Source organism: Pteropus medius, unplaced genomic scaffold (genome assembly GCF_902729225.1).
Source record: "Pteropus medius unplaced genomic scaffold, Ma_sr-lr_union100, whole genome shotgun sequence".
Classification (NCBI taxonomy): Eukaryota; Metazoa; Chordata; class Mammalia; order Chiroptera; family Pteropodidae; genus Pteropus; species Pteropus medius.
Genome location: NW_024349801.1, coordinates 45,003 through 64,908, shown reverse-complemented (window position 1 = coordinate 64,908; position 19,906 = coordinate 45,003). Strand labels below are relative to the sequence as shown.

General features: G+C 43.3%; 1 protein-coding gene across 5 annotated transcripts; it reads right to left on the bottom strand.

The window, feature by feature from the left end:
• Positions 1–2,124: 2,124 nt before the first annotated feature.
• On the bottom strand, positions 2,125–19,906 carry LOC120622841 (zinc finger protein 550-like). 5 transcript variants are annotated; one of them, XM_039888559.1, is made up of 5 exons: positions 19,637–19,906; positions 15,192–15,318; positions 13,789–13,884; positions 13,060–13,163; positions 5,797–5,898 (listed from the first exon to the last, which is right to left on the bottom strand). In XM_039888559.1, exons 1-4 carry the CDS (start codon positions 19,649–19,651, stop codon positions 13,153–13,155), a joined length of 249 nt encoding a protein of 82 aa, XP_039744493.1. In that variant the 5' UTR covers positions 19,652–19,906; the 3' UTR covers positions 5,797–5,898; positions 13,060–13,152. The 5 variants fall into 5 exon arrangements, with proteins under 5 accessions (XP_039744489.1, XP_039744491.1, XP_039744490.1 ...); XM_039888555.1 differs by lacking the exon at positions 13,060–13,163 and having other exon boundaries at positions 2,125–5,898; positions 19,637–19,897; XM_039888557.1 differs by lacking the exon at positions 15,192–15,318 and having other exon boundaries at positions 2,125–5,898; positions 19,637–19,897.

The window sequence follows — 19,906 nt, the reverse complement described above, 5'->3', positions numbered from 1 at the left end:
TCTCTTCCATATGGTCTGCTTTGTTTCTAATGCTTCTACTGTATTCTTCATCTCATTTATTGAGGTCTTTATCTCCAGAATTCTTTTGGTCCTTTTTTATAGTTTTAATATCTTTGGTAAAGTACTCCCATGTTCATTAGTTTTATTACTGAACTCAATGAACTCTCTAGGTTCTCTTGTAACTGAGTTTCTTCATGACTGTTCTTCTGTTCTTTAACATTTTGATCACCATCTCCCATGACTTTGAGTTTGGTTTCTGGAGAATTGTAATTTTCTTTCTGTTATCATGTTGCCTTGTTCAGAGTGCTTGATGCGTTGTTCCTCTGCTGGTGCATTTGAAGTAGTACCTTTCTTATTTAGGTAGTTTAACAATTCAACAGGTTGATAATTAATGTCTTTCTTTTGTTTTCCAGTAGATGGCACTATAGAAGAAATTTTTGTTTTCTCTTACCTGTGCTCCCTGTGCCTCCGGGGTCACAGTTGGGGAACATAACTGTAATCGTGGTGGGTGTCCCTGCTTTATATGGGTTCCCTAGGTCACGGGGCACCACTATGGATGTGGCATGGGGGATGGGAGCAGGTTCCTGGACCTGCTGGGCTGTTAACTGGCTCCCTATGGCTGCTAGCACCTCTGTTCTATAGCCGGAAGTCTGTAGATACGGGCCCTGCTGAAATTGGGAAGGGTAGAGGGTGGGAGCCGAATCCTTGAGTGCTGATGCTGCTTTTGCCTCTCTTAACCTCTGCTTGGCCTAATGTTCGGGGCTGCACCCCAACTCCTCCAGCACCACATTGACTGAGGCCTCAGGCTCAGCTTCAGGGACCAGGGAACTGCATCTGCAGATATCATCCTTCCTTCCCCCAATCCTGCTTCACCTATGTGTTCCAATATGCCCTCCTTCAGATGTACTGATGTGTGGCATGTTAATATTTTGAGCAGAAGAACCTTCGTTGAGTTACAGATGGCTGACTAGTTGTAGATTTAAGGGGAGATACAAATGGGTCTTCCCATTCCACCATGATGCTTACATCACTCCTTCCACTTACTTTTAAAGTCATTATTGACAGGTGAGGGCTTACCGTCACCATTATGTTTATTCATTTGTGTTTTGTAGTTCTTTTGTTCTTCCTTTCCTGTTTTCCTTTGTGAGTTGATTTTTTTCGTAATGATATACTTTTTATCTTTCTTACATCTGCTATAGATTTTTTCTTTGTGGTTACTATGAGGCTTGCATAAGCCTTATTAAATCTATTTTGAGTTAATTACAACTTCGATCACATACAAAAATATTTTTACTCCAACACTTTATATTACTGATGTAAATTCATTTTTTCTATTGTGTACCTATTAAAGAAATCTTGTGATTATTCTTTTTAATTTTTACACTAGGGTTAAAATTTATCTATGAATCACCCTTAGTTTTATTTTATTCTATATTTGTCTACATATGTATCTTTACCTGTTGCTTTTGTTTTAAAAAATTCTCTTTGACTTTTGACAAATTATAATGTGTCTAGCTACCTACCTCTTTAGGTTCAATTTATCTGTATTTTTTGGACTCCCTGAATTTGGATGTCATTTTTTGTCATCAGATTTGGAGTTTTCAGCCATTTTTTGTTTAAATACACTTTTCTGCCCTTTCTTCGGCTTCCATAATGTGTACAGTTATCCCTTGCTATCCTCAGGGTATTGGTTCCAAGACCCAATGTGGATACCAAAATCCTTTATATAAAATGGCATAGTATTTGCATGTAACCCAAGCACAACCTTCCTGTAGACCATCTTTAGATTACTTATACCTAATCGAATATAAATGCCATGTAGTTTATATTATATTAAGGAATAATGCCAAATAAAAAGTGTATGTGTTTAGTACAGAGGCAGTCATTGTACTGAACTACATATTACATAGGCCTAACTACATAGTACATGTCAGCAACAATATAACTTTTTTTTCCTAAATATTTTTGATCTGTGGTTGGTTGAATCCAATGATGTGGAGCCCATGGATATGGAGGTCTGACTGTATATTGGTTTGCTTGATGGTGTCTTGTACTGGTCTCAGACTGCAATAAGCAGTGCTGTGGCTGGACCAGCCCTTGTGTTTCTTATTATAACCATCGGGAAACTCTGAAATGATACAGGTTTATTACAAGACCTAGAAATTACACAGCAAGTTTTCAGGCAGAGAGAGCACATAAGCCTGGGGTTCCGCTTTTATTGGGGTTGAGGGTGGTGGCCTAGGGTTTTACAGGCTGACTCTATACTGCTGAATTTAAAACATAACAGTGGGAATTTAAAGTGCTGGAAGAGAAAACAGGTAGCCCACATAGTTATTAAAATCAACCATGACCTCTAAAACAAAGGAGCCTCAGTGGGGGAAGGTGGGCTTGTTCTTTGGCTGCATTGCTGGTGATGTGTGGATGCAAGATAGCTATTTTTGAAATGGATGCCTCTGAAATGGATGCTTCAACAATCAAAGCTAAATCAGGCACTTGCATTACAATAAAACAAAACAAGCAAATATCAGGGTTTATATTCCAGTGTCCCAAAGTCCAGGAAATAGCCTTTCTTCACTTTCTTCCCTTTTTGTTTCTGTGTACTTTCAGAACTGTTTTTGAACTTGCTGATTGATCAAGTTTGCTCTAGGTGTCATTATATTTAGTTCCATAATTTGGTTCTTTTTTAAAATTTCTATTCCATTGTTGTCTTATTTATGTATTGTTATCCTGATTTTGCTTAGTTGACTATCTATGCTCTCTTATAGCTCACTAAGCCTCCTTAATTATTTTGAGTTATTTTTCAGTCTATTTTGTAGATCTCTATACATTTAGGGTCAGTTATTAATACTTTCATTCCTTTGGTGGCACTGGTTTCCTGATCCTTCGATTCCTGCAGCCTTGCATTCGTGTCTGCACACTTAAGGAAATTACCTCTTCCAGTAATTACAGGCTTCTACATGGAGAGCCCTTCACCAGTCAGCCTGGGTAGACATTCTGGGAGCGGCTCCTGGTGGTTTCCTCAGGAAAGCCTGGTACCAGAGTCCATGGGTGGACAGGCCCGGTGCCAGGGTCTGTAGGAGCTGGTCTGATACGAGCCCACTCACCTACAGACCCTGGCACTTGGGTCAGTCAAGGATCCAGCCACATAGCCTATCTATATGGACAGACTTGAAGCCTGGGTGCATAGAGTCTGGCTTGTAACCAGGAACTAAAGTGGTAGGCCTGGAGCCTGGTTCCACTGGGGCTGACCTGGCACCTGGATCATATGGGGTGGGCCTGGAACCTGGGATTGAGGGGGTGGCCTGGTGCTGGGAACACTGGGGCAGGCCTATTGCTTCATGGGTGCTGGCCTGAAGCTTGAGTCTGCAGGGCACAGCCTGGAACCCAGGTAGGTAGGTCTGGACCCTGAGTCTGAGGGAGAAACGTTGGTCCCAGGGTCCACTGGGGAAGGACTAAGCCTGTGTCTGTGGGTGCAGGCCACTAGGATGGTGTTGGTGGGGGCTGGAGTGGGGATTGGAGTAGCCCTGGAAACTGCTAGAACCCAGGTCTGCTGGGGTGGGCCTGGTCCCTGGATCCACAAAAGTCAAATACTCAGCCCACTCTTTTCTCTAGGAGAAAGCTCCTGAGTGGAGAGAATCTCTCTCGATGCTCAACTAAGTGGGTCTGAGGTAGGTAGAGGTGATGCGAGAAAACGAAATGTTGATTCTATCCTTTTCAATGCATCTTTTCTCATTTCTATGTTCCACCTGAGCGCTGAAATCTCTCACGTGGATACCAGAGCATTCAAGAAGGCATTTCTGCATGTGAATCATCGTCAAATTGGAGTTTCTGAGAGAAAATGAAGGATGAAACTTCCTATTTCACTACCGAGCTGATGCTGCTCTTCATGTCTTAGTCTTTTTACATCCTGAGTAAAATGAAATGAAATGATTCATTCTAGGTGTTTCTAATAGCATCCAGATGATATCGATCCCTTGAAAGACACCATTTGTAGATGAAGGTAAAGGTCAAGGAAATAATCTGACTTGCTGAAATGGATGAAAATGGTAAGCACTTGATCCAAGTTGGGAATCGGGTCTATCTCTGGTATCTATGCTCTTTAACCAAAAACTTCACAAAATTGCTCCAAAAGATCTTGAATCCAGGCATAACACAGTGGGACCGTAACTGCCAACCCACATAGACTCAGGGAGCAAGGGATTCTGTTCTCGGGTTTTGTCAGACATGAAACCATTTATTCTCACAACAGCCCTGTGAAGTAAGTACTATATTACTGAATTACCTATTTTACTAATGAGGTAACTGAAGCAGAGAGAAATGAAATAACTCTGCACAGGGGCAATACAGCTGCTAGCCAGCAGAGCTGAGATTTGACAGCGAATGTTATGGCTCCAGAGACTGGGCCCCAGAGACCTGTACTAAGCCCGAAACACCTCAGGGCTCTGGCAGGAGCCAGCAGCCTTGGAGGAAATACGCCATGGTGGTACAAGGGAGAGGTGAATGAGAGGATATAACCACGGGGAACATGAGAGCAAGGGGGCGGGGCATTTTGGTTTCTTCATGAAGTAGTAAAAAGTGTTTCCTACAGTGAGGATCCTATTATGCTGGATAAAGATGAATATTAAACGAAAGCAATTCCACACTTACTGGCTTATCTCATGTGAATCTGCTGGTGTTTTAGAGTTGTAACTTGAGAGTGAAAGCTTTCTACACTCATAGGGCTTCTCTCCAGTATGAATTGTCATGTCACCTGAAATCAGAGTAGCAGCAAAAGGCTTTCCCACACACTTTGCATTCAGAGTTTTTATCCAGTGTGGGTCATATGATGAATACGAGATGAGCGTTGACTGAAGGCCTTTCTATATCTGTTGTGTTTATGAGGCTTCTCTCCAATGTGCTGCACATTCATGTGCTGACGTAAATTAAACTTGGAGCAAAAGGTTTTCCCACATTCTTTGCACTTAAAGGGTTTTTCACCAGTGTGGATCCAAGTATGTTGGACAAAACCAGAGTGGTAGGAGAAAGACTTTCCACATTTACTGCATTCATAAGGCTTCTCTCCAGTGTGAATCCGCCGGTGCTCTGTGAGGTGTGACTTGCGACAAAAAGCTTTCCCACAGTCACTGCAGTTATAGGGCTTCAGTCCAGTGTGAATCTGCATGTGTTGAGTCATATTATATCTGTTGCAAAAGGCTTTCCCACAGTCTTGGCATACAAATGGTCTTTCTCCAGTGTGGATCTTCTCATGCTTAATTAAATTACACTTATTGAGGAAGGCCCTGCCACATTTACTGCATTCATAGGGCTTCTTTTCAGTGTGACTCTTCATGTGTTGCCTGAGAGCAGAACTGTTGCAAAAGGTTTTCCCACATTCATGGCACTCAAAAAGCTGTTCTCCAGTGTGAATCTGCTGGTGCTGCATGAGGTCTGATGTACAGCTGAAGGTCTTCCCACACTGTATGCATTCATAGGGCTTCCCTTCACCACGTACACAGCCACGTGCAAGATCCTGATTCCTGATATTCCTGCATTCACTATATTTGTAATGGTTCTCCCCTGCTTGATTCATGGGGTCTTTAACTAGTCTGTGTGCATGACTTTCATGGAGAACACCTACTGGAGAGACGTGTTCCTGTAAAATCCTTGCATGTAGACTGTCATCTATCCCCAACTCATTGCATTTATGATTCAACTTCCCAGGGCCAATCTCCTTGTGGGGGTCTGCCACTGGTTTTAAGATTCTTTCCTGCATTTCTGATGGTTCTACCTGAGTCTTCGTTTTTCCAGTCCCAGAGTCCCTTGAAGCTCCCTGTTCCAGCCATACCTGAAGTGAAGGTTGCTTAGACAAAAGCAGCTGAGAAGTGGTTGGTTCTGTAGTCTCTGATTTTGTTCTGGCTCCTGAAAAGAATTCAATACAAAGTAACCTATTAGTGATGCCAACACAGAATAAACATAATCACCGCTTTTAGAGGGGAAATGAAGATGAAAATAATGCGTCTGAGCCTGTTATGTTTTCACACCTCTGAAATCCAGGTTTACAACTTTGTTCTTTTCTGTTCCTTCGGCTCTTGACATTTAAAGAGGGAAATTCGAGAGAGGGTGCTGGGGCAGAGGACAGAGGATCTGGTGGGAGAATCCTTACAGTCCTGAATCAAGGAGGGTGGACGGAATTATGGGGACATATACAGTGTGTTGGCTCTGAGAAAGAACATCTCATCACAGTGCCAGGCGAGCATAATAAGATGCACCGATTCTGGTCCAGAAGGGAGTGTGAAAGAGTGTCTCAGGAGGCGTGCCGTGAGTTCTTTTCTAATAGAGAGGTAGAAACTGCCTGACAGGGGAAGTGGAAGGGGGTGCTGTACGCAAAGGAGAGAGAATGTCCAAAATCAGCCAAGTGAAACCTGGATGCGTAGAGAACTTCAGGGCATGAGAGAATGTTGGAGATATGCAGGTAGAGGTACACAGAGGCAGAGGGCAAGCAGAGTCCCAGGATCCTGACTCAGGCGCCAGTGAGCACGGTCATGTTCATGAGGGGTAAAAAAAAATACACTTGAACACATACCTCATATCTTAGAGGAGAAAATAACTCAAAATAGATCAGAGACCAAAATGTAAAACATAAAAATATAAAATTTCTAGAAAAACACATAGGAGAAAATCTATGAGCCCTAGTGTTCGGCGATGAATATTTTAATAAGATAAGCACAACTACTGAACAAAAATTGATGAATTGGACTTAATCGAAATTTTAAAAATTTGTTCTATAAAAGATACTGTTAAGAGAATGAAAAGATAAGCTGCAGATGGAGATAAAATATTTGCAAATCATACATCTGATAAAGGACTCATCTAGCATAAAAAATCCTTAAAACTCAAATAGAAGAAAACAGTAACAACAACAAAATGAGAAGATCTAAATAGACAATTCACAAAAGAAGTTATACATGAAAAATGAGCACATCATTAGACATTAGATTGTCTAATGACAATCACTTCTCATTATAGAAATGAAAATCAGAAGCTCTACATATGTTAGAAATGGCAAAAATGCAAAAGAAAAAAACTGACAATACCAAATGCTGGTAAAGATATGGATCATGAGGAATTCTCGCTCGTTGCTGGTGAGAATGCAAAATGGTATAGTCACTTTGGAAGTCAATTTGATAATTTCCTAAAAAGTTAAAAGATGTAGCATATAACCCAGTGATCTAATTCCTAAATGTTTTTGCAAATGAATGGAAATCTTATGTTCATACAAAAATCTGTATGTGAATTATTACAGCAGTTTTATTCATAATAGCCAAGCATCACAAGTGGCCAAGACGATGAATGAATAAACAAACTGGTACATCCGTAAACTGTGAAACTATTCAACAACAAGAAAGAATGAGTTGTAGATTCGCTCAATGGCATGGATGAATATTAAATGTACTTTGCAAGTGAAACAAGCCAGACTCAAAAGGTTACAGATTCTGTTCATATAACATTCTGGAAAGAGTAAAACTATGGTCACAGAAAACAGATCAGGGTTACCACTGAATGAGGAAGAGGAGAGTGGCTGACCATATAGGAGATGCCAAGGGAAATTTGTAGGTAATAAACCATATTGTGTTGTACTAGGGTGCCAGCAACATGCCTCTACGTATTTGTCAAAACCCACAGAACTGTATATCAGTGAATGAATATTAATGCGTGCAATTTAAACCAAACCAAACCAAAAACACAGGATGTCAGGGAATTTCAAGATAGAATGCAGACTGTGACAAATGAACCTATATGAATTATAAATGTATGGCATAACCTCACTGAAAGAGGTGGAGGAAAACAAGCTGACCTAAATAACTTTGGAGAATGGTGTTTGGACTGCACACTGTAAGCTAAAGGCAAAAATAACTACAGTTGACACTTAAACAACACGGGGGTTAAGGGTGTCCACCATCCGCGCAGTGGAAAATCCCCATAAAACTTAGGTCATCTCTCTGCATAGCAGATTCTCAACTGCAGTTCCAAAATCTGTATAAACACTGTACTCTCTAGTTGGTAAATCTGTTTCCCAGGGGAACTACTTTACATGTGTAACTGAGTTGATAAATAAATAATGTGGAGGAAGGGACAAATTATTTTGATAGAGGATCCCAAATAATATATGTAGGTGCTTCTCTCCTTGAGTGTGGGCTGGACTTGAGACTCACTGCCAGAGAAGTACACAAAAGGAAAAATAATAACTCTGCAGTGAAGAAATCTTGTTCAAAGTTGCAAACGACAAAAAATAAGGCAAGACTGAGAAACTATCACAGGCCAGAAGAGACTAAAGGTATATAACAACCAAACAGGATAGGCTACCCCAGATTAAATCCAGGGAAAGATAAGGAACATGAATGTTAAGACTGGTGAGACTCAAATAAAGTCTGGAGTTTAGTTAGTAAACTTGACACATGTAGCGCGGTGATGTATGATGTTAACATAAAGAGTAACAGGTGAAGGAAAAAGTATACAAAAACTATACTACTTATATAACGTTTCTGTAAACCTCAAATGATTCTAAAACAAAGTTAACTTAAAAATGAACTTCTGAAGTTTCCTTTGAAAGCTATACAATAAGTTGTTAAATGAGGTATCACAATTATACCTATAAAAATATTTAAATAAAGTAAATAATTCTCCTAATGCCAGTATTAACTTGGGATTTGGGATAAAATCTTTTACATCAATCATGATTCATCTCAAGCAATACAGACAGGAGAAAATATGAGGTGGGTACTGTATTTATTAGATGATGACAATGTCAAAGTTGAATAACTGAATAACATTAATTCATGTATTGTTAAAAAGTATCATTAAAAAGTTCTAGTCAATAAAAGACAAGTAAAAGATACAATAAAGACTAGAATATATTTGCAACATATATAGTTAATAGAACATTAATATAAAGAATGTATAAAATTTCTTAAAAATTTAAAGCAGGAGTACAAAATCCTTATAAAAAAAGACAAAAACCCATGAACTTACACTTCATAGAAGATATACATTGGCCAAAAAACATGAGTTCAGCCTCAATGGAAATGAAATGTAAATAAAGACCAAAGTGAGAAACCACTTTGTACCCATTCAATTGGATAAAATTATAGAGCTGGACAATATTAAGTGTGGAACACGATGTAGTCTATGAAATCTCTTATTCATTGCTGTTGAAGTTAACAAATTTGTAAAACCACTTTAGAAAACACTGTGTAACATCTTGTAAAGTTGTCTTCCATCATCTAGTCATTCCGCTCATTAAAAAAATTACAACTCAAACTCCTGCACATGTGGATGAATACACATATATAAGGTTCTCCACAGCAGCATGTGGTAACCACAAAAGAAAAAGGAAGAAAGTATATTTTATTGATCAGTTTAGAGTCATCAGATTTTTTTGGATATAATTATGGAAATAGGTAAATGTCCACAAAAATGGACAAATACATTGGGATATATTGATGTAACAGAATATTTTGAGAAGGAAAAAAACTACAGCTAACATACCATGATTCTTAGTAGTATAATGCCGAGCTCTAAAAATGCAAGTATCAGAAGACTACATTAATACCTTAGTCCATTTGGGCTGCTATAACAACAGACCACTGACTGGATGGCTTATAAACAACAGAAATTTATTTCTCCAAGTTTTGGAGGCTGGGAAGACTAAGATCAAAGTGCCAGCATGGCTGAGTTCTGGTGAGGGCTTTCACAGCACCTTTTCACTGTGTCCCCACATGGTAGAAAGGGCCAGAGATCTCTCTGGAGAACTCCTTCATGAGGGTTCTCTCACAGCTTAAGCACCTCCCCAAAGCCCCATCTCCTAATGCCATCATCTTTGGAGGTTAGGATTTCAATATATGAATTTTGCGAGACATGTTCAAACAACAGGAATCAACTATGACACTATTTATCAGAAGTTAAAAAAAAGAAAACAATACCATGCATTGTATAAATATGCTTACAAATAGGTATGATACTATAATAAAACCAAGCAATAAACTGACAACTAGATGAAATAGACAAATTGTTTGAAAGATACAAAATAACAATACCAACACAAACAGAAAATCTGAAGTGTGTCATCTATAAAAGAAATCCAATTTATAATACAAAACACTCCCATACATAAAGTAACGAAATTATAAAAGCAAAGTTAAAGAAAGTGATTCTCCGTGGGGAAGGGAGAAGATGGGAAAGGGAAGAAGTATATAGATTGACAAAAGATACTAGCCATGTTCCTGTTCTTGCATTGGCTGATGGTATTCATTATAACTTTTTTAGAGAGAATAAATGACTGGAAAATTTTTTAAATAAACACAACAGCTCATTGACAAATGTTGAGAGTGTGTTACAAAACAAGGTTTATGATTACCATGACTCTTGTACATCCGTAGGCAATTACAAATGTTAGAAGCCGACAGAGTACTGTGCTTAACGTCACAGTACCTGGAGACAATCAGCTCAGGCTCAAAGCCCAGCAACAGCCTTGCTAGTTTTGTGCCCTTTGGTAACCAATCAACTTCCACAGGCTTCTGCTCCCTCATCTAAAAACTGGGGATAGAAATAGACCCTGCCTCAAATGAAACAGTACATAAACAGTGCTTAACAGTGTGAGCACCGAAAAAGCAATCAATATTGTTAACTACCCTGTCTATCTCACGGCTTTGATATGAGACGCAACATCCCTGAGTTGAAGCTGCAGAATGAAGTAGAGGTGGGTCATTCTGGGAGACTGACAGTAAGAAGAGAGGGCTGTGAGAAGCCAGGTGAAGCCAATATTGAGGGAGTGATTAAGGTAAGAGGCTGACAACAGTGTAGTCAGAATTGGAAAAGAGAGAGCAATGGGACTAAGTGCTACCAAAGATCAAGTGCAATAAAGCGGAACAAGTTTTTTCCGCACCGAAAAGCGGTCAAGAGTGGTGAAGACTCACTTCAGTTCAAATCCTGTCTCTACCAAGCAGTCATCTTGACAGTTGTTAACTGCCTGTAAATCTCAAATTTCGTATTTGGAAAAACTGGGAGACTCCCAGCTCCTAATTTACTAGTTGCCGTAAGCGTAAACATTACCTATAAAGTGTACAACATGCTGTCTGGCACAGCATGACGTTCGGTAAATCGTGGGTCATTATCCATTGTCATTATTATTGTCGTTGTTACATTTGGCATGTAGGATAAGAACAGCAGCCTTAAAAAAAAAAAAAAAAAAAGGCAGGGGAGATATCAAGTGCTGAAGAGGATGTGGAACAATGGGCACTCGCACATGGCTGCTGGGAGTGTGAAAGGGTGAGGCAAAACTGTTTGGCAGTTTCTGTTCAAGCTAATCATATACCTACCCTAAGACCCAGTCATTCCATTCTTGTATATACTCCCACCAAAAATAATGAGAAGATGAATATATGTAATATCAGACGCAGGAAAAAAATTAAAGTGGCAATGACAGGAGAAAGGATACACTACAATGAGATCCTGCTGAGTACTGAGTAAGAACAGTTCGACTGTATGCAGCTACGAGAATGGATCTCAGACATACTGATGATCAAAAGCAGACAGACATGACAGACTATACAATGGGGTTCCATTTCTATTAATTCAAGAACAGTCAAAACTACTCTGTGGTGATAGAGTCTAAATACTGGTTACTGGTCTAGGAGGAAGTATGAGAAGCCTCCCGAATTGCTGGAAGTACTGTATATGTTGACCTGGGTGGTGGTTACTTGGGCTTTTATCTATGTAAAAATTTCTCAGACTGAACTCTTAAGATACATGCATATTGCCATATATAAGTAAAAAAAGAAATAAAGAGTATTGTGGAGCTAAGGAAGTCAAGTGTAGACAACTTTTCTTTGAATAAGAACTCCTCCAAGAGTTTGGTTGTACAAATGTAGTGGTCAGTGCTACTCAGAAACTGCCATGGAGCCAGGACTGTTGTGTTTTATTTATCCCAAGAAAGCACCCTGCATATGTTTTTTATGTTGAGTAAAGAAGATAAAGATACAAAAGAAACAGAAAACAAGTGAAGAAGCAAGGTCCCTGAGAAGACAGGAGATGTGATTTGATCTCTGGTGCAGGAAATGGCCATGGCAGAGGGCAAGACCTCTGCCATAGAGATTGGAAAGAAAGCTACAGGTGTGAGACGGACGGATAAATCCGTAAGGTCGAGGAACAAGCTCAGGACATGAAGTAGGTTGCTTGCTGAGACATCGATGGCTCAGGGAGTGGTCGATGTTTGGATCCATGGTTGAGTGGATAGGGGAGCTGGTACAGGAGACAGAGCTGACCAGAAACAGAGCGCAGATGTGGGCCGACCAGTGAGCAGTGTGTTCACGTCATCCTGGCAAAAGGTGATGAAGGCCTGGACTAGTATGTTAGTGGTGGAGCTCACGGAGGTGGTGGAGGTGATAGATTTACTTGATGTGAAAAACATAAAATAAGCAAGACGAGGATGGCTGAGTGACAGGGCCACCCAGTGACACTGTGGAGGATGAAGGAGTGGGAAAGATCATGATTTCCTTCTAGGCATGAAGAATTTGATGGAACATGTGGAATGTAATTGAAGGATAAGTGGAAGAGGCTCAGTTGGGCTGAGAAGGGGCTGGCTAGAGCTGGCTGAGCAGTGCAAGGAAGGAGGGGGGCAAGACCATGGCTCTGCAGTGGCGCCAATCAACACACTCGACGACTCCAACTGCCCTCAGTAGCCCACATATGAGACAGGCAAAACCAAATGTTACCTTGAGGTTTTACAGTAAAGGAGGGACAGGAGGCCAGTGGAGCTAGGAATTGCTTCTGCCTGACAAGTGGGAGGACGGGTGAATGGAGAAGGGTGGGATGCAAAGTATAGGCAGATAGAGTAAGATAGGCTCTTTTCTTCTGAGTCCAGAAGGACATGTGAGATATTCTGCATTGTGGTTGAAATCATTACATGAAAGATCCTAACAGCTGACTTTTGTGGAGCTCCTTACAGCTCAGGCGCGGTGCTAAGCAATTTCATGCATTAAATGATTACATCTTCAAACAACCCAATGAGTTAGAAATTCTTACCACTTTCATTTTTCAAAAGTAGGCTGAGTGCAGCAGACCGGGCTGATGTAAGCCAAACTCATCTGCTCTTCTCCTTGGGCACACAGCTAAACCTCATCTCTCTGCTGCATCCAAAGAGAAAAGGACAACTGCTGAGTTCTCGACTAGAATCTGAGGGAAAGCGATGTGTGTGTGTGCAACTGGGCGTGACTCTATCCTTCCTCTCTTGTTTCTCCTCTGCCAGCAGAATGATGCCAGGATAATCATAAAGCCACATGTGACAGAAGGCACATGGGTCTCTGAATAATGTGATATGAACTCCCACGCTGACTGACATGGACCCTGCCATGAGTGAGAAAAATATTTTTCATGTGTTGAGCCACTGAGATTTTGGAGGTTATCTGTTACTGCACTGAGCATTAACTCAGCCTAACTTAGCTAAATGAGGCACAACAAAACCATGCCACTTCCCTATTGTCACAGGGCTGGTGAGGGGCCACGGCAGGTTTGAAGATCAATCAATTGAAGCCCAGAGCCTCACTCTTACCTAACAGGACAGGTTCTTTACCCAGTGGCAGTAAAGAATGTACTGAGGTAAGAGGACAGAGGGGCCTCAAGACGAAGGGCTCTACACCAACCCACGCACCCAAGGAGGTTGCAAGAAGAAGCTTCTCACGGAATTCCAGAGGCAGTGGTCCCCTCACAGCTAAGGCTGCCATGACACCCACTGCCTAAATCTTGGCCACCCACCTGGACAGACACTTCGGGAGAGGCCTCTCTTCACCATCCATAGCTCCTGCCTGTGCTCCGGTAGATGCATTGGCTCTAAGTGGGTAACTGGATATCCTGTTTGTGGAGAAAGAAATAAGATACACACATTTTAGCAAAGACAAAATGAAATGCCTCAGTGCCGTCTGGGACTTTGGGATGGAGAGGATGCCTTGGAACGAGGCTGCTCTTGTCCAAGTGGACATGTGACCTGGAAACCAAGGCCAAGAATATCATCATTGGGCTCTAAAGGCCGAGTAAGGTAGTGCTGGCTGTCTAGGCCGACCCATCGCCCTTGACTCCACCCCAGAGAAGCCCCCCAATTGTTCAGACGCAGTCCCGGGACCTGAGCGCACCAGTGATCACAGAACATTAATGATTACCATTGCTATTAATTGCTTTTTAAAATACTGACCAATAGTCAAAAGGGCATTAAAAAAGACAACACAAAACAGATACTTTCTCCCTAAACAATTAGTAAGTAGGGAAGGAATGGCTTTCTCTGATTGTCCATCGATGCCATTTGTCGTTTATAACCCCTAAAATGACCTTGCATACCAAGAGAGGATCGCGGTCCAGACTTTAGGACACAAGGGAAGAGCAGGTAGGCATCAGGGGCCACAGAATCCTTTAAAATGAATTGTGATGCCTAGAATGATAGTAGGACTCACAAAGACGCCTCCTGGTGTCTTGTCTGGTTGACCCATTTTCTGAATGAGCTGACTGGGCTGTGTGAACCAACCAAGCCTGGCCACTCAGCTTCCATCTTGTGGGAATCAGGAGAAGGGAAAGACTAGGGCCAGCCTGTGCCAAGCACTGCAGTGAGAGGTAAAGGGAAGTGTGGCCTCAGGTGGCTGTTTCCTGCCACTAGGATATCTGCACAGAGACAACCACGCAGAGAGGAAGACAGAGAAATGAAAGAAAAAAACAGAAGTAGAGATATGAAATTGGAGGGTTTCTTAGAGCGAGGACAGGGGTGGCCACTTCATCTCCATGTGACAGAAAAAGCCAATCTGCTGAGAATGGCACAAGGAGACCTACAAAGAGACATAAAGATCAGAAGTCCCTGAGGCCAAGATCTAATCAGGATTTCTTCCATTTCCTGAGTTTAGTCTTTCAGGTTCCCAACCGGATATCTTGCCTTTGGATACTAAAAGAAGCCCATATATCCTCCTATAACTCCTCCTCCTTTGGTCTTGGAGATATCTGGAGGGGAACTACATTTCTTGCCCAAAATTCCCTGTAGGAGATTATAGGAAGACAAGGCAGGAGAAGGTAAAAACCAATACATGTTGGGGCTGCGGGGATCCTGCAGAAATCTTCTGAACAAAAAGTGGAATGAAGAAGGCTGTAGGTCCCCACAGAAAGGAGCAGTGAGGCCTTACCCAGGGAGATCAGGAGCCTACAGGTCTCCAGCATCACTTCCCAGTATAGGGTCCTCTGGGCAGGGTTCAGCTGCTCCCACTCGTCCTGGGTAAAGGTCACTGCCACGTCCTTGAAGGTAACTGATGTCTGAAAAGTCAAACAGAGGTAGCTTCGTTGGCCCAGGGCAGGTGAGATGAGAGTAGAACTCAATGCCAGGTCACTGGTAAAGGACCATTGGGCCTAAGGCCAGTATCAATGAGCACTTCCTGGGAGCCTAGCTTTGTGCCAGGTTCCAAAGAGTCAGACCTGCCATTGGACAGAATGTGACTGTGTTAGAGACAAAAGCTTTTTATGCCAAAAGCATTCATGAAAGACACAAGGCAATGGCATGGCTGTGATACCTAAGAGGCATAGACAGCCAGCACTTTGGGAATGAAAAGGAATAGGGAGGACATGCCAATGATCAAAGCACTAATCACGACAAAAGCAGCAGCAGTTGAGTCCCACTGGTCCTTACTGTGTGCCTAAGCCATGCTGCGTCTTCCCAACCCATTCCAGTTCTAGAGCGAGATTGTGGCTTTGATATGGCCTACTGGGAATAATACCCACCTTCTATAATCTGAGGGAAGTCAACTTATTTCTCTGATCTCTGATTTCCACATCAATATAGTAATAGTTTCCACTTCACTAGGTGGTTGGACAATTAAAGAAAAAATGTTCACGAAGCAAACACTGGAGTGCTTTGGCACATGTCAGTGCTTGGCATGTTTTCCCTATTTTCATGAATCCTCCACAGCTATGATGTAAACACCATCATCAGCTCTAGGGCACAGTCAGTGACCTGAGGCTCAGCAGCTCTAGCAAGTCACCCAGAGTCACATATGTTCCAGGAACACAGACAGAATTTGAACATCCATAAAAGACCACACAATCTCACCCTCCTGAGACACATCTCAGAAATACTCCCTGCCAGTATATATACACCTCTATCTGGCCGGAGGTCTGCCATGCCCCCTCGTTCCCAAGTCCACATGCCAAAGGAACACCTCCTGCCTTGCAAAGTTTGCATTAGGTATAAACTCCAGGCCTTCCCAGTCCACTGTGGGTGAAAGGATGATTAAGGAAGCAGGCTCTGGTGGTCAGTGTGCTTTGGCTACTTAGGAGCTCTGTGACCTTTGGCAGGTGTGGGGTTAATTTGGAACATAGCCTCTCCATGTACTCAGAAGACAGAGGGCTGCCTGGTCAGCAGCCATAAGGAAGGCAGTGAACTAAGGGCTCTCGGCAGTGCCTGCTCCCATGGACATTATCTGCTTAATCCGTCTGAGAAGGCGGCTGCTCCCCCAATGAGATAACCCCTCTCTCTGCTTGTGTGTATAAAATGTTGCTTCCTCTTAGCTGGGTGCAGTATTTTGCAGCTCAGACCAGCCGCCATTGGAGCTCCTGGGCCTCGTGTGTAATAAACGGCATGTCTGACCCCTTTGGTCCTCCCTCCTGGTAGTTTTTTTGAATATCCAAAGCCCAAGTGCAAGTTCCAGGCCTGGAGCTCCTGTGTTACAGCAGGTCTCAAGTTCCTTGTCTATACAGCAGGGATGAAAAAAAGAACCAAACTCTGAGGAGGTGGGGATAACTCTGCCTCAGCCCAGAGCAAGTGCTAAACGAAGGCTTTTAGTGGTTATTTTTCCTCTTTGCTCCCAGAACACTCTGGAAACAAACAAAAAAACCCAAAACAAATGAGACTCCATTTCTGCTTTTGTAACTGTACCAGAATCTGTACACAAGACTTCAGAAGATGGGCAGGTCGGGGCAGGGAATACTTTATCTAGAATTAGCAAGGCCAGGGAAAGGCCCTTCCGAGAAGTGACACTGGTACGGAGCTGGGAAGGAAGAGGCAGCCCTGTGGAGATCTGGAGGTGGTTTTCCAGGCTGAGGAAACTGCATGGGCAAAGCCCAGGAAGTGAGAAAGAGCTTGGAATGTTCAAGACAGCTTAGCTGGAGAGCAGTGAGCAAGGAGGATCAGAAAGAGAACTGAAGGGGAAGGGGCAGAGCTGGGTGGAGATGAAGTAGAGCCTTGTGGGCCATGGCAGTCCCTGGAGAGGAGTCATTCACTCATTAACCACAATGGAGCGCTGGTCACAGGCCCTGTACTGTTCTAGGCCTGAGGATAAAGCAGAGAACAGGAGTCCAGGACCCGGGAAGAATGCAAAATACTATCTCGAATAGCCTTAAGGATTCTACAGACAACAAAACAATGAGGGCATCAAGGACTGGGACGACTTTAAATGGGGTGAGTGGAGAAGGCCTCTCTCAGGAGGGAACACTGGAAGGAGCATGAAATGAAGTGAGAAAGGGAACCACACAGACAAATAAACAAGACAGGTCCTGACAGTGATTAGGGTTATGACAAAAGTGAATAGGGTGCCAAGCTAGAGAGCAATCCAGGGCTGTCATGTGTTTATGTCTAAAAAGACAAAACACTCTTGCACATCATCATTACTGATGTTGATATGAGAAACGTCCAAACTTATAGAGAAGTTTTAGAAGAGTTTCTTTGAACCAACTTGGCAACATTGCCAAGAAGTAAGATCTCAAATACTCCAGAGAATGCCAGTTTAGCAGTTTCTTTTTATACATGTAGAATTAAGGAGAGAAGTAAAGATTACACAAAGGTGAGAGAGGCTACTAAACAAGATCATGTGCTCCCTTGTGGGTGGTTACAACATCCAGGTGGGTAGGCATGCCCAGTTAGGAATTTGTGATCAGATCATCCAGTGAAGTGACTTTCAGTCACTGATTTATTATAGCACCACTTTGTTCATTCACACCGAATATGTAATGGATTTGCTTTTCACATGTGTCTTAAACATGTGGATTGATTCACTGTCGTCAGTAGCATGTCAACCCCATTTGCAAGATGTCAATTGCCAAAGATGAATTTAGGAGCCTTCTTGGCTCTCAGCCCGACCTGTGATCTTCAGTGCTTCAGCAGAACAGCAGCAACTCCAAAAGTGTTCTTCCCATCCACCTTTCCCCCCAGGCTATCTACCTCCCACTCCACTCATCACTTTGTAGAGGCCAGAGCCCAGGAAGGCCCAAAGGCTGTGGGTGCCAGGCCTGGCTGGCCCAAGGTCTGGCTGTGATCCAAGGTCTGGTTGTTATCCAAGGCCTGGCTGATCCAAGGCCTGACTGGCCCAAGGTCTGGCTGGTCCACGGTCTGGCTGTGATCCAGACCCACGGCTAGGAATAGGACCCCAGATTTAGAAAATATGTAAACATACTTCAGTTTATTGTATCGCACATGTGTGACTGAATGCCACTTTTGTACTCTGCTATGCAAGGAGCCATGTGGCCCCTGGAGAGCAGAAGTGCGTGCAATACTGTGCGCCCCCTGCAACAGAAGTGTGCTCCGCACAATAAAGTTGGTGCCTGCCGTTTCATTCTCATGTCGGCCTCTTGTGCATTCCTCCAACCGGGCGTCTCACCACCTAAACCGTCCCTTTTCAATCAGCAATGGCGCTGACACTTGTCGTAGCCGACATGATCTGCTCAGCCCTGACACAGGCCAGATCCTTCTTGGCGTGAAGCCTTAAGATCAACGCAGGCTCTGGCAAGAGTACAGAAAATGATGCACCCTGGGCCGTGCTGGGGGACAGACACATATTAACACGAGTGTCCTCTCCAGTTCCCTCAACCAAGAGGGAACAATTGTTAATACTCCCATTTTATACCTGAGGAAATACAGGCCAACGATAATGAGTGGACTCAGACAAGGCCCTGAGGTCTCTGCACTCAGCAGCCCATGTTCCACCCAGCGAGAAGGTTTACGCAGATGGAGTGTATTGGAAAGATTCTGAGAAGCTACATTTCTTCCTTCCACTCCTCAAACCGGTGATTGCTAGAAAATAGAATCTCTCCATGCAAACTCCGTCCTGGACTGCTATGGGCTGCCAGTGATCCATGCCAGGACCCCCAGATCCAAGGGCAGCCAAGGGGAGGGTGAAGACCCCCCCAGGTAAAACCAGCTCCCACTGTCGGGGAGTGTTGGGTGAGAGGACCTGACAAAACGAAATGGACGCAGTCAGGCTCACTCCCAGCAAGCCCGGCGGTTTCCCGAGGGCCTTAGCTACCGCGTCCTACGTAACCTTAGATACAGCGTCCTATACAACCTATAGACCGCATGCGCACTGTGATTGTGATTGATTATAGGATCTGGCCTTAAGCCACTATTGTGACAAGAACAGCCCCGCCTATGCAGGCTGGGGAGCTGGATGGGTGCTTGTGCCTTGCTGTATCCTGCCTGATATGCCTGAATAAAGCTATGTCGCATCTGCCCACAGCTCCTCGCATATTCTTCCAGCTGCCAGAACAGCGCGCCCCAAACTTTGGTACCCCAAACCTGCAGAACAGGGCGCCAGACAATGAAGGTAGCAGTTGGAGTGGGTAGGGATCCGGGGCACCCTGCACTCACCTGCGCCAGATCCATGAAAGTTAACACGGACAAGGAAGTCCGTGTGCGGGGCGGAGCCAAGAGAGGCGGCGAGAGACACGTTCCTAAGGGCTCACTGGAACCCTCTTCCAGGTCCTACAAGGCGCAGAGATGGCTGTCCTCTTCTTACCGTGCTTCTCTGCAAGGTGCTGAGGTGCCGCCTGTCCGGAAAAGCGGGTACGCACAGAACCTTCGGCTTTGAAGAAGAAAGTGGCCGGGGACACCAGAAATCCCACCCAACACTGCGGGACG